The sequence below is a fragment of the Schistocerca nitens genome, chromosome 1 (genome assembly GCF_023898315.1).
Source record: "Schistocerca nitens isolate TAMUIC-IGC-003100 chromosome 1, iqSchNite1.1, whole genome shotgun sequence".
In the NCBI taxonomy this organism is placed as follows: domain Eukaryota; kingdom Metazoa; phylum Arthropoda; class Insecta; order Orthoptera; family Acrididae; genus Schistocerca; species Schistocerca nitens.
The window spans coordinates 1,218,124,619-1,218,144,579 of NC_064614.1; the positions used below are offsets into that span (position 1 = coordinate 1,218,124,619).

A 19,961-nucleotide genomic window follows, 5' to 3' on the forward strand; every position below is an offset into this window, starting at 1 on the left:
AAGTGCTCAGAGATTATATTAGCTGTGAATATTGTGTTTTATGATTAATAATTAATAAGTGAGTGAGTGAGTAAATCATGGGAACCATTGGTAGGATGAATGAATATGAGTGAGTCAGTGGGTAACAAATGTAATTGTAAATACTAGAGAGAATGAATCGGGATTAAAACTAGCAAAATTTTCGATTTTGGAGTGAATAGGATTTGCGAGCTGAGTAGGTTTTTAAAAGGAAATTTTACCTTTGTCAAAGGCATTAAATAAGTCTTCAATGTCCATACCATCAATGAGGATGAATGAGTTTGGTGTTTTTTGTAAGTTGGAGTAATTGCATTTTATGTTTGAATGTTGTCAAACTAACCTTGTCCTTGCCACTCTTTCTTCCATTTGTGGTATGGTATACCTACCTGCTGTACAAACCAAAAAATAATAATGAGGCAAGAGGAGAAAATTTGATTGTTGGTGTGACGCCACAATCTATTAGTGTAAGATCCACCCAATTTTTTTATTATGAGGTGGGAGTGATGAGTGGCATCAGTTTGTTCCCAGCCTGACATATTTCACTTTTATACTGTAAATTTCATTAATCACAATTGCAGTAATGATGTGAGTGATTGAAAGGGTGAAGCTGTATTTTTATATACTATAATCTCCACTACCATATTCTGCTGTGAAGTTTTGCAAACAGAATAGTAAATGCCACTTGTGAGCCTTGATCTGGAGAGTCAGTGGAATGCCACAGGAGGGGTTGTGGGCTGAGATAACTGCAGAGATACGTTTAAAAGGATGGGGCTGACTTCTGAGAGTTGCGCTGACAGGACGAGGGCAATGCCTCAGAGCAGCTGGGGCTGACCAGCACTGTTCTCCTGAGTACCATTCTGGTGGACCTGCAAATTTTTCCCTGTGAGCTGTAGACAGACAATGCATGCAACAGGGACCCAGCTAAAAATGTGAGAATAGTGAACAGTGGAGCGAGTTGCCCATATCAAGTAAATGGCCATTTTACAACCAGGACCCGGGTCAATTGAAGCAAGCTTTGCACAGGACATTGTACTCAGCCCAGTGACTTCTCGGAAGGCAGGTGGAATGGAAAACAGTTTGAACAGATTCCCATCTCCTGCTGCTCCGATGCAAATGATGCTATTCAGCAGTGTTTATTGTGTTTTCAGTCTCCTGGAGAAAGCAAACTGCATCAACCTGATGCCAGCCATATCAGTGTGAGAATTTCTTCCTCCATAAGGTGGGAGATGTTCTTATTGAGCCCTCTTAAAACTTACTCAGTAGTGGGAGACTAGGAGCTGATTTTCTGGAAATATCATACACAGGAAAACAAGGGATTTGTGGACAAAAAAAAAAAGAGAGAGAGAGAGAGAGATTGATGACAAAGGATAGCTAGATTGAATGTTCTAGAAACAGCATTGGTGGGAAACCAGCTGATTGAAGAACTTTTCACACAAGAGTTTTGATGGGGGAACAAGCAACGGCTTACCAATTACTCCACTGTCCAGAATTTAGTGCACCTTTTTTCATTGGAGGATTGTGTTTCGTGGCAGGGACTCTGCTCAGACCAAGGACAGTAGATGTGATGGAGACTTACTGAGGGCTAGGAGTGCAAGGAGAGAACTCGGTGCTAAGATTTCGAAGAGTACACTTGTTCAGAGTTGAGACTCGAGATTTGGAGGCTTCAGCAACAGGCTATAGCAGTGACTGGAAGTTCTGCTCTGAGAGGCAGCCTGTGAGTTGTCTGCCATCAGTAACATTAAACCAGGTTGTGTTTCTACACACCTATTGTGGTGAGATTATCTGGTGACATCAGATGGATGGGGAAGAGTGAAGTTAGACATTTTTCATCACTCAGTTAAATTCATCTGGGCTCATCCATTACCAAGCAAGCAGGAGTAATTGCATGTTTGCTTTCCATTCTCCATTCAGTATGATCTTACAATTGCTGTGTAGCCACCAGAGACCATGTATTCCACAATTAAGTTGTTACAATATTAATTATTTCTGAAATTCCCAATTCTTTTCAGAGAACTTTGTGAAGTTGATGCTTGTTCTATCTTATTTGTGTGTCCTAATTAAATGTGCTTTTGTTGTGAGCCCAACTGAGATTAATTTTATGTTACATTTGACATGTGCATATCGAGGATGATTGTAATAAGCTTTGATTCACTTGGGCCAAGATTTTAATTCAATAGTTAGTGAATCTGTTTTTCCCAGCTGTATATCCTTAACGATTTTTGTCAAGCTCAACACCCAGGCCTCATTTATCAGCACCACCACTTAACTATCATCAAAGCTGTTGGGCATAGTTCTTAATTCAGTAGATGAGTTCTTTGAGGTGTGATCCGCCTCTTAGTAGTACAGCTGATGCAGATCTCTATAGCAGTCAGAAAACTCACATTTTTAGCTCAGTTGGCATTTGTCAACTTGTGTTACTAATTTTATTACATACCTATTCTGGGCATGTGTCTGATTGCTGGAAGATTGTATCTGTCTTCCTTGTCTTTTAACTTCTTCATCACAGTAGGCTTTCAGTTTTCTCTTTTGGGCACCACTTAAATATAATGTCTTTCTAGACATTGTGGTTTTAACTTAACGCAAATATTTAAGAGCAGCCCATATAAGAACAATCAGAAATATGTTTATATTAATGCAAGTGCAGCTTAGATGAAGAGCAAATAAACTATATTAAACAGATAAGTAATGTATACAATTGTAATGTCTGAGTCACTTTCCATTAGCAGTTTACCTATTCTGTTACACAGTATCCATCAGAAACAAACAGAAAACTTAAGGGAATGATAAGAGAGAGCCTACTGTTGTCAACACCAACTGCAGGAAATACACAATGAAGAAGGTAGTGCCATTCCAGAGCACTAGCTGGAATACAAGCCATTGCTCATTTAGAAAAATAGCAGTGGTGGAATCTTGTCCATTGTATACAGTGCTGACTGCTACATGCTGTAGCATTTTTGTTAACATTAAACAAGAAAGAGTATGTAATGCTAACCATCAGACTACTGTTGACTTCTCCTTAATGAGCTTCTATGGTCAAAACAAATGCCATTCCTCCTCCCCTCACTGAAGGTCAATTATTTACACCACTGCTTGTAAGAGTGTTTCAATGAAAAGCCTGTTACACATTGAGCTTTCAGGCAAAGCCTTCTTGAAAAAAGAAAGGAAAACAAACACAAAACACTCACACTCACACTCACACACACACACACACACACACACACACACACACACACACAAAGCATACACAACTCACACTTGACTCTGATCTGCACAGTTCAGAAAAGCTGGTGTGTAGGGGAGGAGCCAGATGTTCAGCACTGCGAAGCACCCATTGAAATCAAGCATGTTACATTCAGCTGCATGTTGTGCCACAGGGTGGTCCACTTGGATCTTGGTCAGAACTTAGCAGGGTCATGCCAACATAAAAAGCTGTGCAATGATTCCAGCAGAGCTGCTACATGACATGGCTTCTTTCACAAATGTCCTGACCTCTGATGCGGAGATGTCTGGTGACCAGCAAAAGGAGCCATATCATGTACCAGCGATGCTGCAATCATTGCACAGCTTTTCAGTCATGTGTAGGACCTTTAGGTCCTTGATCCAAGGTCAGCAAATATAGCCAACTGGAGAAAATCCAAAAAAATAAAGACTTGTGAAACATTAAGTCTTGAAAATGGGGTGGTCACATAACAGGCCCAGCTTAACTAATGCTTCCATAATGCATGCTAAACAATCACAAGTAACTCAAGACATGCATGCTATGTCAATTTCAGATTGTTGAAAAAACAGTGCTTCTCTTGCTCTACCTCACCTGACACACACACAGAATTTTTATCACATACTGAACGGCCAGTCAAACAAATTGCTTCTGCCAGAACTACTGGGAGTCTGTATTGTTCAAACCAAAACACACAGGAAGTGTCTCATGAATTTTTGAAAGCGACCATTCTGGAACAGTTTATGCTCTTACAGTGGGGTGATTTGGCAGTATACCACTACAGAAGTCAAAACCTTTCTTTTGATGATATCAGAATGAACTCTGTTACTTCTCACAATAGAGTCATAAACAACTGTGATATCCTATCTGAAGTACACTATGAAATTTATTGTGGCAGTCTCTTCTTCCTTTTCTTAACCTCCCTCTGCTCTCTAGAACTCACTGCACCATCTCATGTAATTAGCAAAATTACATCAACATATCTGTAACTTTTGTCCAACATTTTATTTTGGCTAGGAATAGCCACAAGAAAACTGTACAGAGTGGCAATTTTGATTCCTCTCCTGGCACCAGTGCCTTGGAGCAGTGGATGTTGGGTGTAACTTCACAGATACCTAGTCTCTCTCTCTCTCTCTCTCTCTCTCTCTCTCTCTCTCTCTCTCTCTGTGTGTGTGTGTGTGTGTGTGTGTGTGTGTGTGCTGATTCAGCTGTTCCAAGGTCAGAAACACTTAAATGTTCTAGTCTCTCCAACAGCTGTATGTAATAAATATAGACAATTTCATTTATGGGCTAGGAGGCAGAATATTCTGCCTGTTATGCCAGCACTCTTGAATGCAGAGTGTTTTATTAGGTTAAGACTCTATACAGTGTTTCTGGTGCTACCACAGGTGAATTATTCTCAATGTGTGTTAAAAGTGACAAGGACACCCACATAATAGTTTGTAGCGACTATTAACTAGCCATAAAAAAGTTCCAGTTCCGATCTCATTAAAGACCTGCATAGTACTGACTTTTACATCATTTTCTTGAAAGAAAAACACCTGACTGCCCCACATTTTTTCCTTTCCTTGAGAGCTGGTGGTGAGGGCAGGGGCAGGCGTGGCCCCCCCTTGCCCTCAGGTATGGGCACCCTGAGTAGTGGTGTTAGATACAGGACTTGGGAGATTGAATGTACAGAACATGAAACAGAATAGAGCATGCAATTAATGAAGAAGTTTGTAACTGTGCTGAAGAGTTTAAAATATATGGAACTAGTGAAACAGTGTTACACTAATATTTAAACACTCTGCCACACTGTATCAAATATTTTATTTTTTGACTCCATATTACATTTGTCATTTATAAATTCATTTTTCTGCCAACTTAAAATAGTTTGTGCTCTATTTAATGAAAGCTTTTTCTTTTATTAGACGATTCAAAACTTGTCTTACTTCACCAGAATCTCTTTCCACCAAGCAATGTGGAGCAGTGAGTATTGTAGGAATAAATAAAGTTTTACATTTTTAACGTGCTGCATCCTAACAGCCTGCATTTTGTAACTACAGCTCATTGATAAATTAATCACATATTGCACAATATGCAATATAACTATAAATATATTTATCTTATATGCATTACTTATTTACAATAAAAATATGGCTTAGGACTACTCCTTTAGACAATATTTACACACGTTAGATTTAATATTATACAGAAAATGTACAGTAACATTTATATAATTGTATGCAGATAAAAAACAAAATCTTTGGTTTTGAGAAAGTAACATTATTTTTGATCTTTTAAAAGAAAAACAAGATAACTCATTAATCTTCTAGTGCTACATTGCCAATATAGCATCACATGAAGGCCACTACTTGCCCATTCAAGAAACTGCAAAATCAGTTTTAATGCTTCATTTATCTGTGTGTGTGGGGCAGGGGGGGGGGGCATATGGGAGGGGGGAGAAGGGTGTGTAGAAGATCAAAATATTGTCAAGCCTTTCAATTGTTTTAATAATTAAATGCAACAGGCAGAGAAAATAAGGTATATTACTATGAGGGGGAGGGGGAGAGGGATGAAGGAAGGTAAGCAGGAAGGGGCTGGTGGAAGCAGCAATGAGGGTAGGTTATGTAACAGTTTTTTTTTTCTTTTGGTTTCCTGTGTGATCTACTTGTAGTATACAGCAAATGTATTTTTCATTGTTTCAACTGAAATGATAATTATATTTCAAGATACAATAAGCACTCAAAAACATAGTCGCCCCAAGCTGAATGACATCAGAATGTCTGGTAGCCAATTTCTCTCAGGTCGCCCATAGGGCACAAAAGATTTTACAGTGTAATTGAGGACAAATAATGTAGGCCCTTCTTACAAAGTAGCATTTGTAAAATACTACCAAGGCAATTTAATTGTGAGCACTTTATCAATACAGCAAATGACTAAAGGTCAGACCTACTGGTACTTCAAAAAGAGCTTGTGGTAATTTACTTATTACTAAATGACAGCATTATTGTATATCTACATCCAAAAATAATTATATATAGCATTGAGTGCTTATGACTTTTCTTATAAAATGAAAGTAACAAAAATAAAAAGGAACTCAACATTTTTTTATGTTATGGGATTTACACTAACAACATTCAAAATATTATCACATTCTTTATAAGACTCGCAAGGCTGGGGTGAAGAGCTACAGCTGTCCTACACAGTCACACCAATCAAGCTGAGAAATTTGAGTTTTACATGTTTGCCAGCAAGCTCCATTATCTTTAGCCACTCAATTAAATTATTGTCTACATTATTTTACTGCATAACTGGAAAATAACATTGCCAATAATTAATTTTATTGCAAAGAAATTACTGCAAACAGCTCTGGTACCCCAGTGTGATCGGAAATGTTAGGGATTAGATCTCTGAAGATGTCCCAACAATGGCAACAGCTTACAACAATACTCAATATATTACTCTGAATATCTACTTTGCTATCCAAAATTTACTATTACATTAATAAAATATTACATATTTGACTATCTCATTTTCTCTTTGTATGCTTCTGAGTACATCTTTGTAACCTGTGGAGTATACACATATTCTACAAAGCACTTTAAAGTCTTGCACCCTCATGACTAGTCAACAGCAACACAGACATCAACTGTGCAAATTATCCACTATTCTTATGGCACTGGACAAAAATGACATTTGGAACAAGGGTATAGCTGTTACAACAAATTTTAAATGCCACTCTGCTTCTGTGGGCAAGTTGTACATCACAGCCACCACAAATAGCATAAAAGGGCATCAACGATAAGGATGTCAGTGCACAGTGAATTTGGAGTATTAAAGTGAGAAGTGAAGAGGCCAATAAACAGTAGCCCTGCATAAATTTAGTTCCTCACAAAAGCTATATTTGAGCCTTACTGACCACAATAAAAATAGAGCTTTCTCAAAAATGCAGTATGACATGTTGCACAGTTGCTCCACAGACTCAATCTGATAACATGTAAACAAAACTGACAGGGAACATCCCCTTTCGTGACGGCTGCCCTTCCACTTCACCCTCCATCCAGTTCTCATCATCTGTCTGTGTATTGGTTACAATTATCACCTCTCCTTCCTTGAAGGAAAGTTCATCATCGTTATCGGCCTCACAGTCGTAGAGCGCACGGCAACGGCGGGGCGCCGGTGCAGGGATGGCTGTGGACGTTGTTGGCTGTGTGTGACAGGATTAGTATTAGTTAAAACACAGTGGCAAGCACATTCTATTCAAACACACATTCAGGTTTTTACATTAACTGCACTCAGAATACTAAAACTAAGAATAATGTTTTAAAATGTATTAGACAACATGAACCAAAAAGTCTTGAAACAAAATCGCTAATTCACACATGCAAGAATATAAGAACATTATTTGCCACAATTCTGCAGTCATCCACTACAACATGAAGCTGCATATATGCTTCCTATTTTTTGTTTTGTTTTGCTAAATTTCTGCATCAAATAAATGTTGCATTGATCCTGTTAACAAAGCTGAGCTGCCTCATCGCATTCTTGATTCTTGCTAGTCAGGACAGTACTATTTCTTCAGACTCTCTCTCTCTCTCTCTCTCTCTCTCTCTCTCTCTCTGTCTGTCTGTGTCTGTCTCTCCTCTCTCAATAAGTAAAAGAGAGTTGATGCATGGTGTTAGATTCTTTACGTGACTTTCTTTGTGTTGTGTGTCACCTTGTATTTAAGAACATTCCAAGTTTCTTACATTATTTCAAATAGGTCTTTGGGTATTTTCTTCAGTAATAATATTATCATTATTGACCTCCTTGGTGAATCTATGACTCTGATATATGAGAGGCTACACTTTATGCCTACAAAATAATTTGGTTTTATGTGAGTAAAGTTGTTTCCCATGTTACTTTTATTATGATGGTGGATAATTTTACGGGACTTGCATTGTAATCTATTAATGTAATAATCTTTATGCTCGTGGACAGTCCCTTCTGCCACATGTATTTGTTGATGCAAACCACATAACCATGTTGACTTTAGTACATTGCCTATGATTAGTCATTATATTTGGGAGCCATGGTGGAAACGGTACTATATTAATGATTCATGTTCAGAAGTTTTGTCAGTGGATTACTTAATTTTACATGTAAACATTTCAGCCTGTTTGCAGAGCACCTGAGATTTCTGAAATTTGATGGATACACCATATTCTTCTATTATTTTATTAACATGCAAATTTATTGTGGCCTTCCATTTTCATGCATTCCCTGTAGTGTGCATGTGTGTGTATCAGCACTTATTAACATGGCCAGATAATTATGAACAACTAATGTGTAACGAGACTGAATAGCATTCTTAAAGCAAACAGGGAAAGAAAGAAAGTTAAAAATAGTTATGATGTAAGTAGGGATCTGTCATTATTAACAATGTTAATTACTTGATATGGGTCATATTCACAATAAATGCTATGAGGTGAGAGATATCAATTACACAAAAGTTGCACACATGCTCCACCCCATCACCCCCCCCCCCCCCCATCTCCCACCACCATGCCAACTCCCACTCCCTGACACACACACACACACACACACACACACACACACACACACACACACACACACACACACACACACACGTCCCACTCTCCCCTGTGCTGTAACTATATTCACTAAAGAGCAGTACTGATCATTACCTTTATATGAGTGCATTTGTGATTATTACTTTGAAACAGATGCTTATAAGTAGAATGTGTGTGTGAAAAAACACATTTAACTCTTAATATCTTTCTTATCTACAATTAATCCTTCGCATGTATGTTAGGATTATCCCAAAATAACATTCCATGTGGCATCTATGAATGAAAATATGCAAAATATTTTGTGTTCGTAAAGTTGACTGTTATTGTTATCGATAAGCAGCTGAATATAAATGCATTAACATGTCAAACACTGTACATGTGTTTTCTAGTTTCCATTTTCATCTTCGTGGTGTCATTACAATCTTCTTATCACAGCATATTAAATGGATTTGGTGTATTTCTGATCGTAAAAAACTGAGTGAGGTATGTTTCTTTAAAAATTAAACCTTCTGGAAAACCAGTGAATCACTTTCATAATAAAACATAATTTGCTGCTTGTTTATCAGCATGGACCAATTCTGTCTCCTGAGTCAAACACAATGGAAAATCATTGATGTACAGCAATAGTACAGCACAGGAGCGAACCCTGTTGAGCTCCCATGCAGATGATGTGATGTTCTTCCATTTAAACTGTTTTAACTACAAAACTATATAATTAACTCTCTTTAAATTGTACTTTGTTCTAATGCAATCTTAGATTATATAAATAATTGCTTATATTAACTTTTCAAAAAATGTTACAGCTCTGCACAATAAATTGAATATGAGAACAGTTCACAACATTTAATACTCCTATTCAGGTTTCAATTGCGCAGCAAAATACAGAAAGCCAATTCTTTGAGTACTAGACATGGTAATTCTAAACTACAGGCACATATATGCATTAACAACCAATGAAAATATGTAAAGCACACAATAAATACACATTAATGACCAACATGTGAAAAATATCTAGCAACAAGATTACTGCTGAGTTTGGAAATGAAAAGCTAGTCTTCACATTTCTTAGCTGATTAATTACTGATGTATACACTGAGATGACACACCACCCTGGACCACAAATGACAAATAAAAGACTTTAGAAATTTTTCCAGTGGGGAACAAAATAATTATTTTTTAAATATACTGTTTATAACACACAGTCCCCTTAATATAGGTGATTAATATAACACACAAAATCAAATGGATACTAGGATATGAAGTCATATAACAGAAAATCAAACAATGGAAAATCCAAGATGGAATGTAACAATGTCAGAAAATGATAGGTAGTTGCTACCCACCATATAGCGGAGATGCTGAGTCACAGAAAGGCACAACAAAAGCTTTCGGCTAACAAGGCCTTTGTCAAAAACATACACCACCTCCCCCCCCCCCCCCACACACACACATGACCATAGTCTCTGGCAGCAGGAGCCAGACTGTGAGAAGCAGTGCATTATGAGAGAGGCAAGCCGGGTCGGGGTAAGGAGGAGGCTGGGATGGGGAGGGGGAGGAGGAGGGATAGAAGGGTAGGGATTGGGGTGGTAAAGTGCTGCTGGGAGCATGAAGGGATGAGGTGGAGACTAGAGCTACTAGATGCAGTCAGAAAATTAGAAAGAGTGCGGAGAGGGGGAGTAGCAGGAAAGGAGAGAAGTATAAAGACTGGGTGCATTGGTGTAATAGAAGGCTGTGTAGTGCTGGAATTGGAACAGGGAAGGGGCTAGATGGGTAAGGACAATGACTAATGGAGGTTGAGGCCAGAGGGTTACGGGAACATAGGATATATTACATTGAGAGTTCCCACCTGTGCGAATCAGAAAAGCTAGTGTTGGTGCATACTGAGCAGCAGGGTAATCCAGTTGTTTCTTGCCCACAGTTTCTCAGACAACCATGCGGACATACAGCTTGTTGGTTGTCATACCTACATAAAATGCAGCACAATGATTGCTGCTTAGCTTGTAGATCACATAACTGGTTTCACAGGTAGCCCTGCCTTTGTTGGGATGGGTGATGTTTGTGACCAGACTGGAGTAGGTGGTGATGGGAGGATGTATGGGACAGGTTTTGCATCTAGTTCTATTACAGGAATGAGCTGTGAGGCTAGAAGTTGGGAGCAGGGGCTGTGTAAGGATGGATGAGGATACTGTGTAGGTTTGGTGGGTGACAGAATACCACTGTGGGACAGGTGGATAGGATAGTGGGTTAGACAATTCTCATTTCAGGACATGACGAGAGGTAGTCAAAACCTTGGCAGAGAATGTAATTCAGTTTTTCCAGTCCTGCTGGTACTTTGGGAGATGTTGAGTGGCTGAAAAGATAAGGATGGGAGATCTGTTTTTGTACAAGTTTGAGATCGTAATTACGATCTGTGAAGTCCTCAGAGAGACCCTCAGTATATTTCGAGAGGGACTGTTTGTCACTACAGGTGGCTAGGCTGTATGGAAGGAACTTCTTGGTATGGAATGGGTGACAGCTGTCAAAGTGGAGACATTGCTGGTGGTTGGTAGATTTGATATGGACAGAGCTACTGGTATAGCCATCTTTTAGGTAGAGATCAACATCAAGGAAGGTGGCTCGATGGGCTGAGTAGGACTGAGTGAAGTGAATGGGGGAGAAGGTGTTGCGGCTCTGGAGGAATGTGGATAAGGTGCCCTCACCCTCGATACAAAACATGAAGATGTCATCAATGAATTTGAACTAGATGAGGGGTTTGGGATTCTTGATATTTAGGAAAGATACCTCTAGATGGCCCATGAATAGGCTGGCATAGGGCGGTGCCATGTGGGTGACCATAGCTGTACCCCGGGTTTGTTTGTAGGCAATGCCTTCAAAGGAGAAGTAATTGTGGGTGAGGTTTAGTTGGTCGTGGTGACTAGGAAGCAGATGGTTGGTTTGGAATCCACTGGGCATTGGGAAAGGTAGTGTTCAATAGCAATAAGGTCATGGGAATTAGGGACATTAGAGTAAAAGGAGGTGGCATCAATATTCATGAGTACAGCATTGTGTGGTAAAGGAACAGGAAGTGTGGAGAGTTGATAGAGGAAATGGTTGGTATCTTTTACATAGAAGGGCAGGTTTGATATCACTGTGCCTTCACGCCGATTTCAGTTGGTTTTTACATTTTACAATCAACCTAATCCCTTATATATCTTCTTGCTTCCCCTATTTCATCTGTTTCATTCTTCCGTGATTTTGCACAAGTGTTTTTTTGCAAATTCCTTCAGATGTTATTCTAACAAGGGAACCTCCCCATCGCACCCCCCTCAGATTTAGTTATAAGTTGGCACAGTGGATAGGCCTTGAAAAACTGAACACAGATCAATCGAGAAAATAGGAAGTAGTTGTGTGAAACTATGAAAAAAATAAGTAAATTATACAAACTGAGTCTCCATGTACAATATATGCAACATCAAGGAGATCTGAGCTTAGGAGCACCATGGCCCCGTTGTTAGCGTGAGCAGCTGCGGAGCGAGAGGTCATTGGTTCAAGTCTTCCCTTGGGTGACAAGTTAAATTTTTTATTTTCAGACAATTATCAAAGTTCAGGCACTCACACATAATCAACTTCACTCTCCAAAATTCCAGGACATGTCCAGATTTGCTTGGACATACGCAGGATTTGACGGTCTACACATGGAAAAATTTGAAAACGTTAAAAACATGTTTTGACAGAGCACAGGGAAAACTGTGCGACTGTGAAACTGTTGCATTCATTTGCTGCAGTTTATGTGACAAACTCTTATGTTTTCATTACTTTTTTGGGAGTGATTATCACATCCACAAGAAAACCTAAATCGGGCAAGGTAGAATCTTTTTACCCATTCCTGTCATGTGACGCACATGCCGTCACCAGCGTCATATAGGATATATCTGACGTGTTTTCCTGTGGAGGAATCGGTTGACCTATGACTTTGCGATCAAATGTTTTCAGTTCCCATTGGAGAGCCACATCCTTTCGTCTACTAATCACACAGTTTTGCGGTGCGGTCGCAAAACACAGACACTAAACTTATTACAATGAACAGAGACATCAATGAACAAGCGGACAGATCATAACTTTGCGAAAATAAAGAAAGTAAACTTTTCACTCTAGGGAAGACTTGATCCAAGGACCTCTCGCTCCGCAGCTGCTCACGCTAACCACGGGACCACGGCGCTCCTAAACTCACACTATCCTTGATGTTGCCTATCTTGCACATGGACTACTCAGTTTGTATATTTTGCTTATTTTTTTCATAGTTCCACACAACTTCTTCCTGTTTTCTCGATTGATCTGTCTTCAGATTTTCAAGGCCTATCCACTGTGCCAACTTATAACTAAATCTGAGGGGGGTGCGATGGGGAGGTTCCCTTGTAAGTTTTTTAGTTTTTTTCCACAATCATGGATCCTTGCTCCTTCCATCTGTGTCAATACAGAAAAGGTTTCTTATCTTTAGCCAGAACCCAGCTCCACATACTGTTCCTGCATTGTTGCATGGCTCATGGAATCCCTTCAAATGGTCTTATCATCAAATTACCCATCTCCGGCTGCCACCCTTCCTTCCACAATAACCTTCATCTGTTCAGGTTCTACTAGTCCTTAGACCTCACCAACATAGTACTGCAAAAAGATATCAATCAGGTCCAGAACTCCTCTCGATCCATAAAATTCTCCTGCTATGCGATCCCAAATTTCTAGATCGCATAACACACACACTGAAACTCTTGCCCTCCAGGAACTAGAGTAACATGCTCAATGCCATATCAAAAAACTCTCCAACCTGCTCACTTCCTACTCCCGCCTTGGATTACCACTGTCCACCATCTCTAAAACAACCTCCAAACCTCCCTCATGTCCCCTCATAGCTGACAAACCCTGTCTCATGGACCTACTACAATTACCCAATACTCCAAACTCCCTCCCACCACCGCACAGAATCCAGAACTTAAACAGACCCATAACACAGCCATGAAACTTCCCTTCAAAAGCCTTAGCTGTGCAGAAATATCAGCCCCTTCCAAAGCCTCACCTTTTGCCCCACTCCCAAATTAAATAATGCTGGACTTGTTAAAGACCTTCTCTCCTTCTCCTGGTCCCTACAGTGGAAACAATTTTGTGTCACAAACCCTACCAATCAGACTCAACCAAAGACCAATGTTGTACCCTGCCTGACTCAGTTCAATCCTCCATCCAACTGTGATCCACCCCCATTGCCCCCAAATCACCCCCTTTTAACTTTCCAGAATTTCTTAAATTCAAACCTTGCCTCACCATCATTCCCCAAATCCCTCAACAAGCAAACTAACCTTACATCTGCAGAATATCCTTGATCGACCCACTTAAAACTGATCCTGACCTTATAGTCCTACCTGCTGACAAAGGCTCCACCACTGTTGTTTTGAACTGCAAAGATTACCTGGCAGAAGGACTCTGCCCAGCTGTCAGATTCATCCACCAAAAAACCCTGCCACAGTGACTGCATTTCAGAAATCCACCAGGATCTCCAGTCTCTCCTCAAATCCTTCATTCCATCCCAGAACCTCTCCCTGGATTCCATCTCCCTTCTCGCCCCTAACACTCTCCACACTCCTACCTTCCACATGATTCCTAAATGCCATAAACCCAACCACCAAGGAAGCCCCCTTGTGGCTGATTACTGTGCCCTCTCTGAGAGAATCTCTGCTCTCATAGACTAACACCATCAGCCTATTTCCCAAAACCTACCCTCCTATATAAAAGATATTGACCATTCCCTCCACCGAATCTCCACAGTTCCTGTTCCTTCACCACATAGTGCCCTGCTCGTCACTACTGATGCGACCTCCCTTTACACTAACATCCCAAACGCCCATGGCCTTACCACTATTGAACACTATCTTTCCCAACGCCCAATGGATTTCAAACAAACCACCTCCGTCAGGGTTTCGACTACCTCTCATCGTGTTCTGAAATGAGAAATGTCCTACCCACTGTCTATCCCACCCATCCCACATGGGTATTCTGCCGACCACTGAACCTACAAAACATTTAATCCATTCCTACACAGACCCTGCTCCCAACTCCTTGCCTCATGGCTCATATTCCCATAACAGATCTACATGCAAGGCCTGTCCCATACAGCCTCTCATCACCACCTACCCCAATCTGGTCACAAACATCAACAACCCCTTAAAGTCAGGGCTACCTGTGAAACCAGTCGTGATCTACAAGCTAAGCTGTAATCACTGTGCTGCATTTTACATAGACATGACAACTAAAAAGCTGTCTGTCCGCACGAATGGCCACTGACAAACTGTGGCCAAGAAATAACTGGACCACCCCATTGCCGAGTACGCTACCCGACATGACATTCTTCATTTCAATAACTGCTTCACATCCTGAACCCTCTGCACCAACACCAGTTTTTCTGATTCGCGCAGGTGTGAACTCTCCCTGCAATATATCCTATGTTCCTGTAACCATCTGGTCTCAACCTCTGTTAGTCATTGTCCTTACCCATCAAGCCCCTTCCCTGTTCCAATTCCAGCACTACACAGCCTTCTATTCCACCAATGCACCCAGTCTTTATACTTCTCTCCTTTTCTGCTACTCCCCCTCTCTACACTCTATCTAATTTTCTGACTGCATCTAGCAGCCCTCGTCTCCACCTCATCCCTGCATGCTCCCAGCAGCAATTTACCAGCCTCCCACCCCTAACCTGCTATCCCTCCCCTCTCTGTCCCAGTCTCCTCCTTACTGCCACCCGGTTGTCTCTCCCAAAATGCACTGCTCCTCGCAGTCTGGCTCCTGCAGCCAGAGACTGTGTGTGTGTGTGTGTGTGTGTGTGTGTGTGTGTGTGTGTGTGTGTGTGTGTGTCTATTTCTGACAAAGAAGGGAGAAAGAAAGTGCTGGTCCAGATCTTTATAGAATCAAAACTGTTTATGGGGATGGTGTGATGAATCGTGCTAATACGTATGACTGGTGTCATGAATGTAAAGCTGGCAGAATGATATAATGAGCAAAAGAGTGCCCATCCTCAATCATGACTGATGTGACGTTGAGCAAGATTTGAGAAATGATTTATTGTGACCACTGACTGACTTTGGATGAGATGAACACAATGTTTCTGGATACCTCCAGATCTCTTCTGCATGCAGTCATTACTGTAAGACTTAGATTTCAAAAATTGTGTGTGAGGTGGGTACCAAAACAGTTCACAGATTTGCACAAAGTCAACAGCATTGCATCTTCATGAGAATTTTGCAATCAGTTTGAACTGGGATGTGACTTAACTCTATTGTGGCTGATAGCAAAGTGTGGATGGCCCACTACAGCTCTTTGATAAAAATACTGTCACTGCCTTGGTGACCTTCTCAATATTAGCAAAAAAAAAAAGTCAAAACTGTTGTTTTGGCCTGAAAAATCATGATGTGTGTTTTGGGACCAAACAGGATTCTCCTCACTGAAGCAATCAATGCTGTGCACTATTCTGAAACCCTAAAACAGCTACAGTGGACAATAAAGGACAAAAGACTAGTAGTACTAATAAACAAAGTGTGATGGTTGCATGACAATGCACATCTGTACATAACCAGTGCTACAGAGCAACTCTTGGATTCATTCCACTGGGACATCACAGCCCTGATCTAGCACCTTCAGATTTCTATTGACAGAAATTAAAACAAGGATAGCAATGGCAAAAGAGGCGTTTTATAAGAAAAGGAGAATTTTCTGCAGCGGTCTGGACAGAGAACTCAGGAAGAGACTCATAAAATGTCTTGTGTGGAGTGTTCTTCTATATGGTGCTGAAACATGGACTATGAGGAAGAAAGACAGAGAAAGGCTGGAGGCTTTTGAGATATGGACATGGCGGAGGATGGGAAGAATAAGTTGGATGGACAGAGTAAAAAATGAAGAGGTATTGAGAAGAGTGGGAGAGAAAAGACAGTTACTAGATGTAATAAAGAGAAGAAAAAGAAATTGGATTGGGCATATATTAAGAAAGAATGATGGACTGATCAAAACAGTTTTAGAAGATTATGTAGAAGGGAAAAGGAAGCAAGGAAGGAAGAGATTCCAGATACTGGATGACATGATGGATGGTACAACATACAGCAGATTTAAGAAGGAAGCAATGGATCGCAGAAAATGGAGAGGCAAAGGACCTGCTAATGTAGCAGATAACTGATGATGATGATGACTGACAATGAGGTCGACAGTGCAGTCTGATAATAGATCAAAGTGGCACAGGAGACTTGTTTGAGAAAGGTACCAGAAAGCTCATTCCATGGTTCACAAAGGGCATTGAGAATGAAGATGATTACATTAAAAAATATGTTTGATGTACACCTATGAAGTTGTAAATTTTTCATAACTACCAAGTGGTTATAATTAAAGTGCAGATACTCACACAGGTCCACTGTGGGCTGTAATTATTGTCTGGCAGCAAAACTTGGTAAATCTCCTTATGCATTAATGAGGAAAAAATTTAAGATAGAAAACAAATTAGTTCCAATTGTGTACACCAAGTGAAAATCTGGTGCTGTACACTGCTTGGAAGACAGTATGACAAGCACACTGTCACTTGACAAGCTATAACGTGAGTGAACAGAATGGTGATCAAGAAGAGAAACCTTGCGCTGTTATTGAAACTGTTTTATGAGAATGGCAGCAACTGCTGTGCTGCACTGAAGAATACCACTGACTGAAAAGTCTGAGGAGAGGATTGACATCATTAAATGGTTTAAAATAGATAATAATGAAATTTGAAAACGCAGGTGAGCTTGGTGTGGTGCCTGGAAGAGGAAGGTGTCCTACCCCAGAGGAAGTTATTGATGAGGTTGCTGTTGCTGTAACTGAACATGCAGCATGTGGTGCTAGTGCTAGTTCTCATGCAGTAACAAGAGCATTTTCCATCCCATGGCAACAGCACAGAAAGTTTTGCAGTCTACTTTACACTGGTATCCATACAAGATCCAGATGGTGCAGCAACTGGAACCTCAGGATCTGTGCAGCAACACTCTGAATTTGGCGTTGTGTTTCTGGCACAGATCAAAGTTGATGACATGTGGCCAGGAAATATTCAGAGGGTGCAGCAACTGGAACCTCAGAATCTGTGCAGCAATGCTCTGAATTTGGCCTTAAGTTTCTGGCATGGATCAAAATTGATGACATGTGGCCAGGCAATATCCGTTGGAATGACAAGGCACATTTTATGCTACAGGGTGCAGTGAATACACAGAATTGCTGGATTTGAGATACTGTTGTACCGTGTGTCATGCATGAAGAGCCATTGCATTCACAGTATGTGACTGTGTGGTGTGGATTCTCAAGCACCTTTATCTTTGGTCTATTCATTTTTGAAGAGAATACACCAAGAGGGCCTGTCAGGTGTACCATGATGCCTGCATATTATCGAGACCTCCCTGTACAGCATATGATTCCCACTTTGGAAGAGCACAACTGTGTGGAAACCACTGTTTTCATGCAAGATGGGGCAATACCTCATGTTACTCACCCCATGAAATGTCTGCTTCAAGGAACCTTTCACAAATGTGTTATCTCGGAGGTTTTTCAGGTGCATGGGCAAGAAGATTACCTGATCTGAATCCATGTGACTTTTGGCTCTGGGGATATGTAAAGGAACACATTTACCAGGGATCATTTGGTCTCTACCTGATCTGAAGGCCAGTAAACAGGATAAAATTGCTCAGATACCACTGGAACTGCTGCAATTGATGATCACATCATTTTACAGATGCAGCATCTCATTGACATCTCCAGTGCTCATATTAAACACTGAGTGAGTGGTGGGTAATAATAAAATCAACATTATGTCTTTCTCACTCATCTGACATTTTCTGCTTACATCCTGTTCCAAACCATTACATACGGAAACCTTTATATACTTTTTTGTTGCTGTCACAGTTCCAGATTTGCACCTGGTGGCCAAATTTGGAACTAACTTTTCTTCAGAGCAAAACACATTAGAATATCTACAAGTTTTGCTGCCACATGATAATTACAGCCCACACTGGACCTCCACGAGTAGCTGTATTTTAATTATAACCATTCAGTTTATTGTCTTTTCGATTTTTTAACAACTCTTAATTTATGGACATGTCTCATACCAATTTCTTTCCACAAATAGCTACTTGTATCAAACATGTGCTCCATCCCTATTTGAAATATATTATCCATTTGCATCTCAGTCTTCATATCTGTCTTGGTTATCACTTCATTCCAGTTCAGTTTAACACCTACCACACCTAACTCTTGTTCTGTTGTAACTCTCCATCAGTGAGCTGATTCTGTGTTTGGCATTTCACTGATAACTTTTTGTTCTACACTTACCATAATACCAATGTTACTACAGTTGCCAAAACATTTTGAAAGTTGAATATCATATTGCAAGAGGTAAATATATGATAACAATCAAAATAATTGGACATTAAAAATTGTAATTAAATCACACTCATAATAGTATTCCTGGAAAAACTTGAGTACCCGTAGATGACACAGACACAGTCAGAAAACAAATGCCCTGTGTTTCAATTAATTCGAAAGCTGGTGGGAGGGGAAGGGGGGGTGGGATAAATAAATTTGTAGACTCTGAGCATCAACAACAGATTTTTAACAAATTGGTCGCTCTATACACGGAAGAAGATGTAGGAAAGGTAAATACAAGCATCCTTGTGCCCCCCTACCCTCCCCCCCCCCCCCCCACCACACACACACAAGAGAGAGAGAGGAGGGGAGGGGAGGAGGGAAGAATCCAAATACAGACTTTATAGTTGTGTTTATTTGACTTTTTAGTGTATAAAACTACATTACACCTAACAATGACATCAATTTCTGCTACTGGTCTATGTTGGTTCTGCAAGAGCCTTTTCCTACTGTTATTGCTTGACAACAGATACTGTGAATGAAATGGCAGTAGTGGAAGGGTTCAAACAAGCCTGTTTTAACCTACAATGAATAACAGCTGTATACATACTAGCTAATGATGTAGGAAATCAGCATCAACAACATGAGGCATTATTTTCTGCCATCAACGATATTTTATCTCATTTATTTGGTGTAAGGGAGCACGTCAGTAAGGCTGCTAAGTTATGGCTGCTGACTGTGGCCATTTATGCAGCAACCACCACTGTCACAAAGATAACAGAAGT

General features: G+C 40.3%; 1 protein-coding gene across 6 annotated transcripts in view; it reads right to left on the bottom strand.

Moving 5' to 3' along the window:
- Positions 1-5,027: 5,027 nt before the first annotated feature.
- The window catches only part of LOC126201359 (arfGAP with SH3 domain, ANK repeat and PH domain-containing protein), a 315,685-nt gene continuing 300,751 nt past the window's right edge, over positions 5,028-19,961 (bottom strand). For all 6 annotated transcript variants that reach the window (XM_049936784.1, XM_049936782.1, XM_049936783.1 and 3 more), the window contains one exon: positions 5,028-7,424. In XM_049936784.1, the coding sequence (XP_049792741.1) occupies positions 7,200-7,424 (225 nt within the window). In that variant the 3' untranslated portion in view covers positions 5,028-7,199. The remainder of the gene's footprint in view (positions 7,425-19,961) is intronic.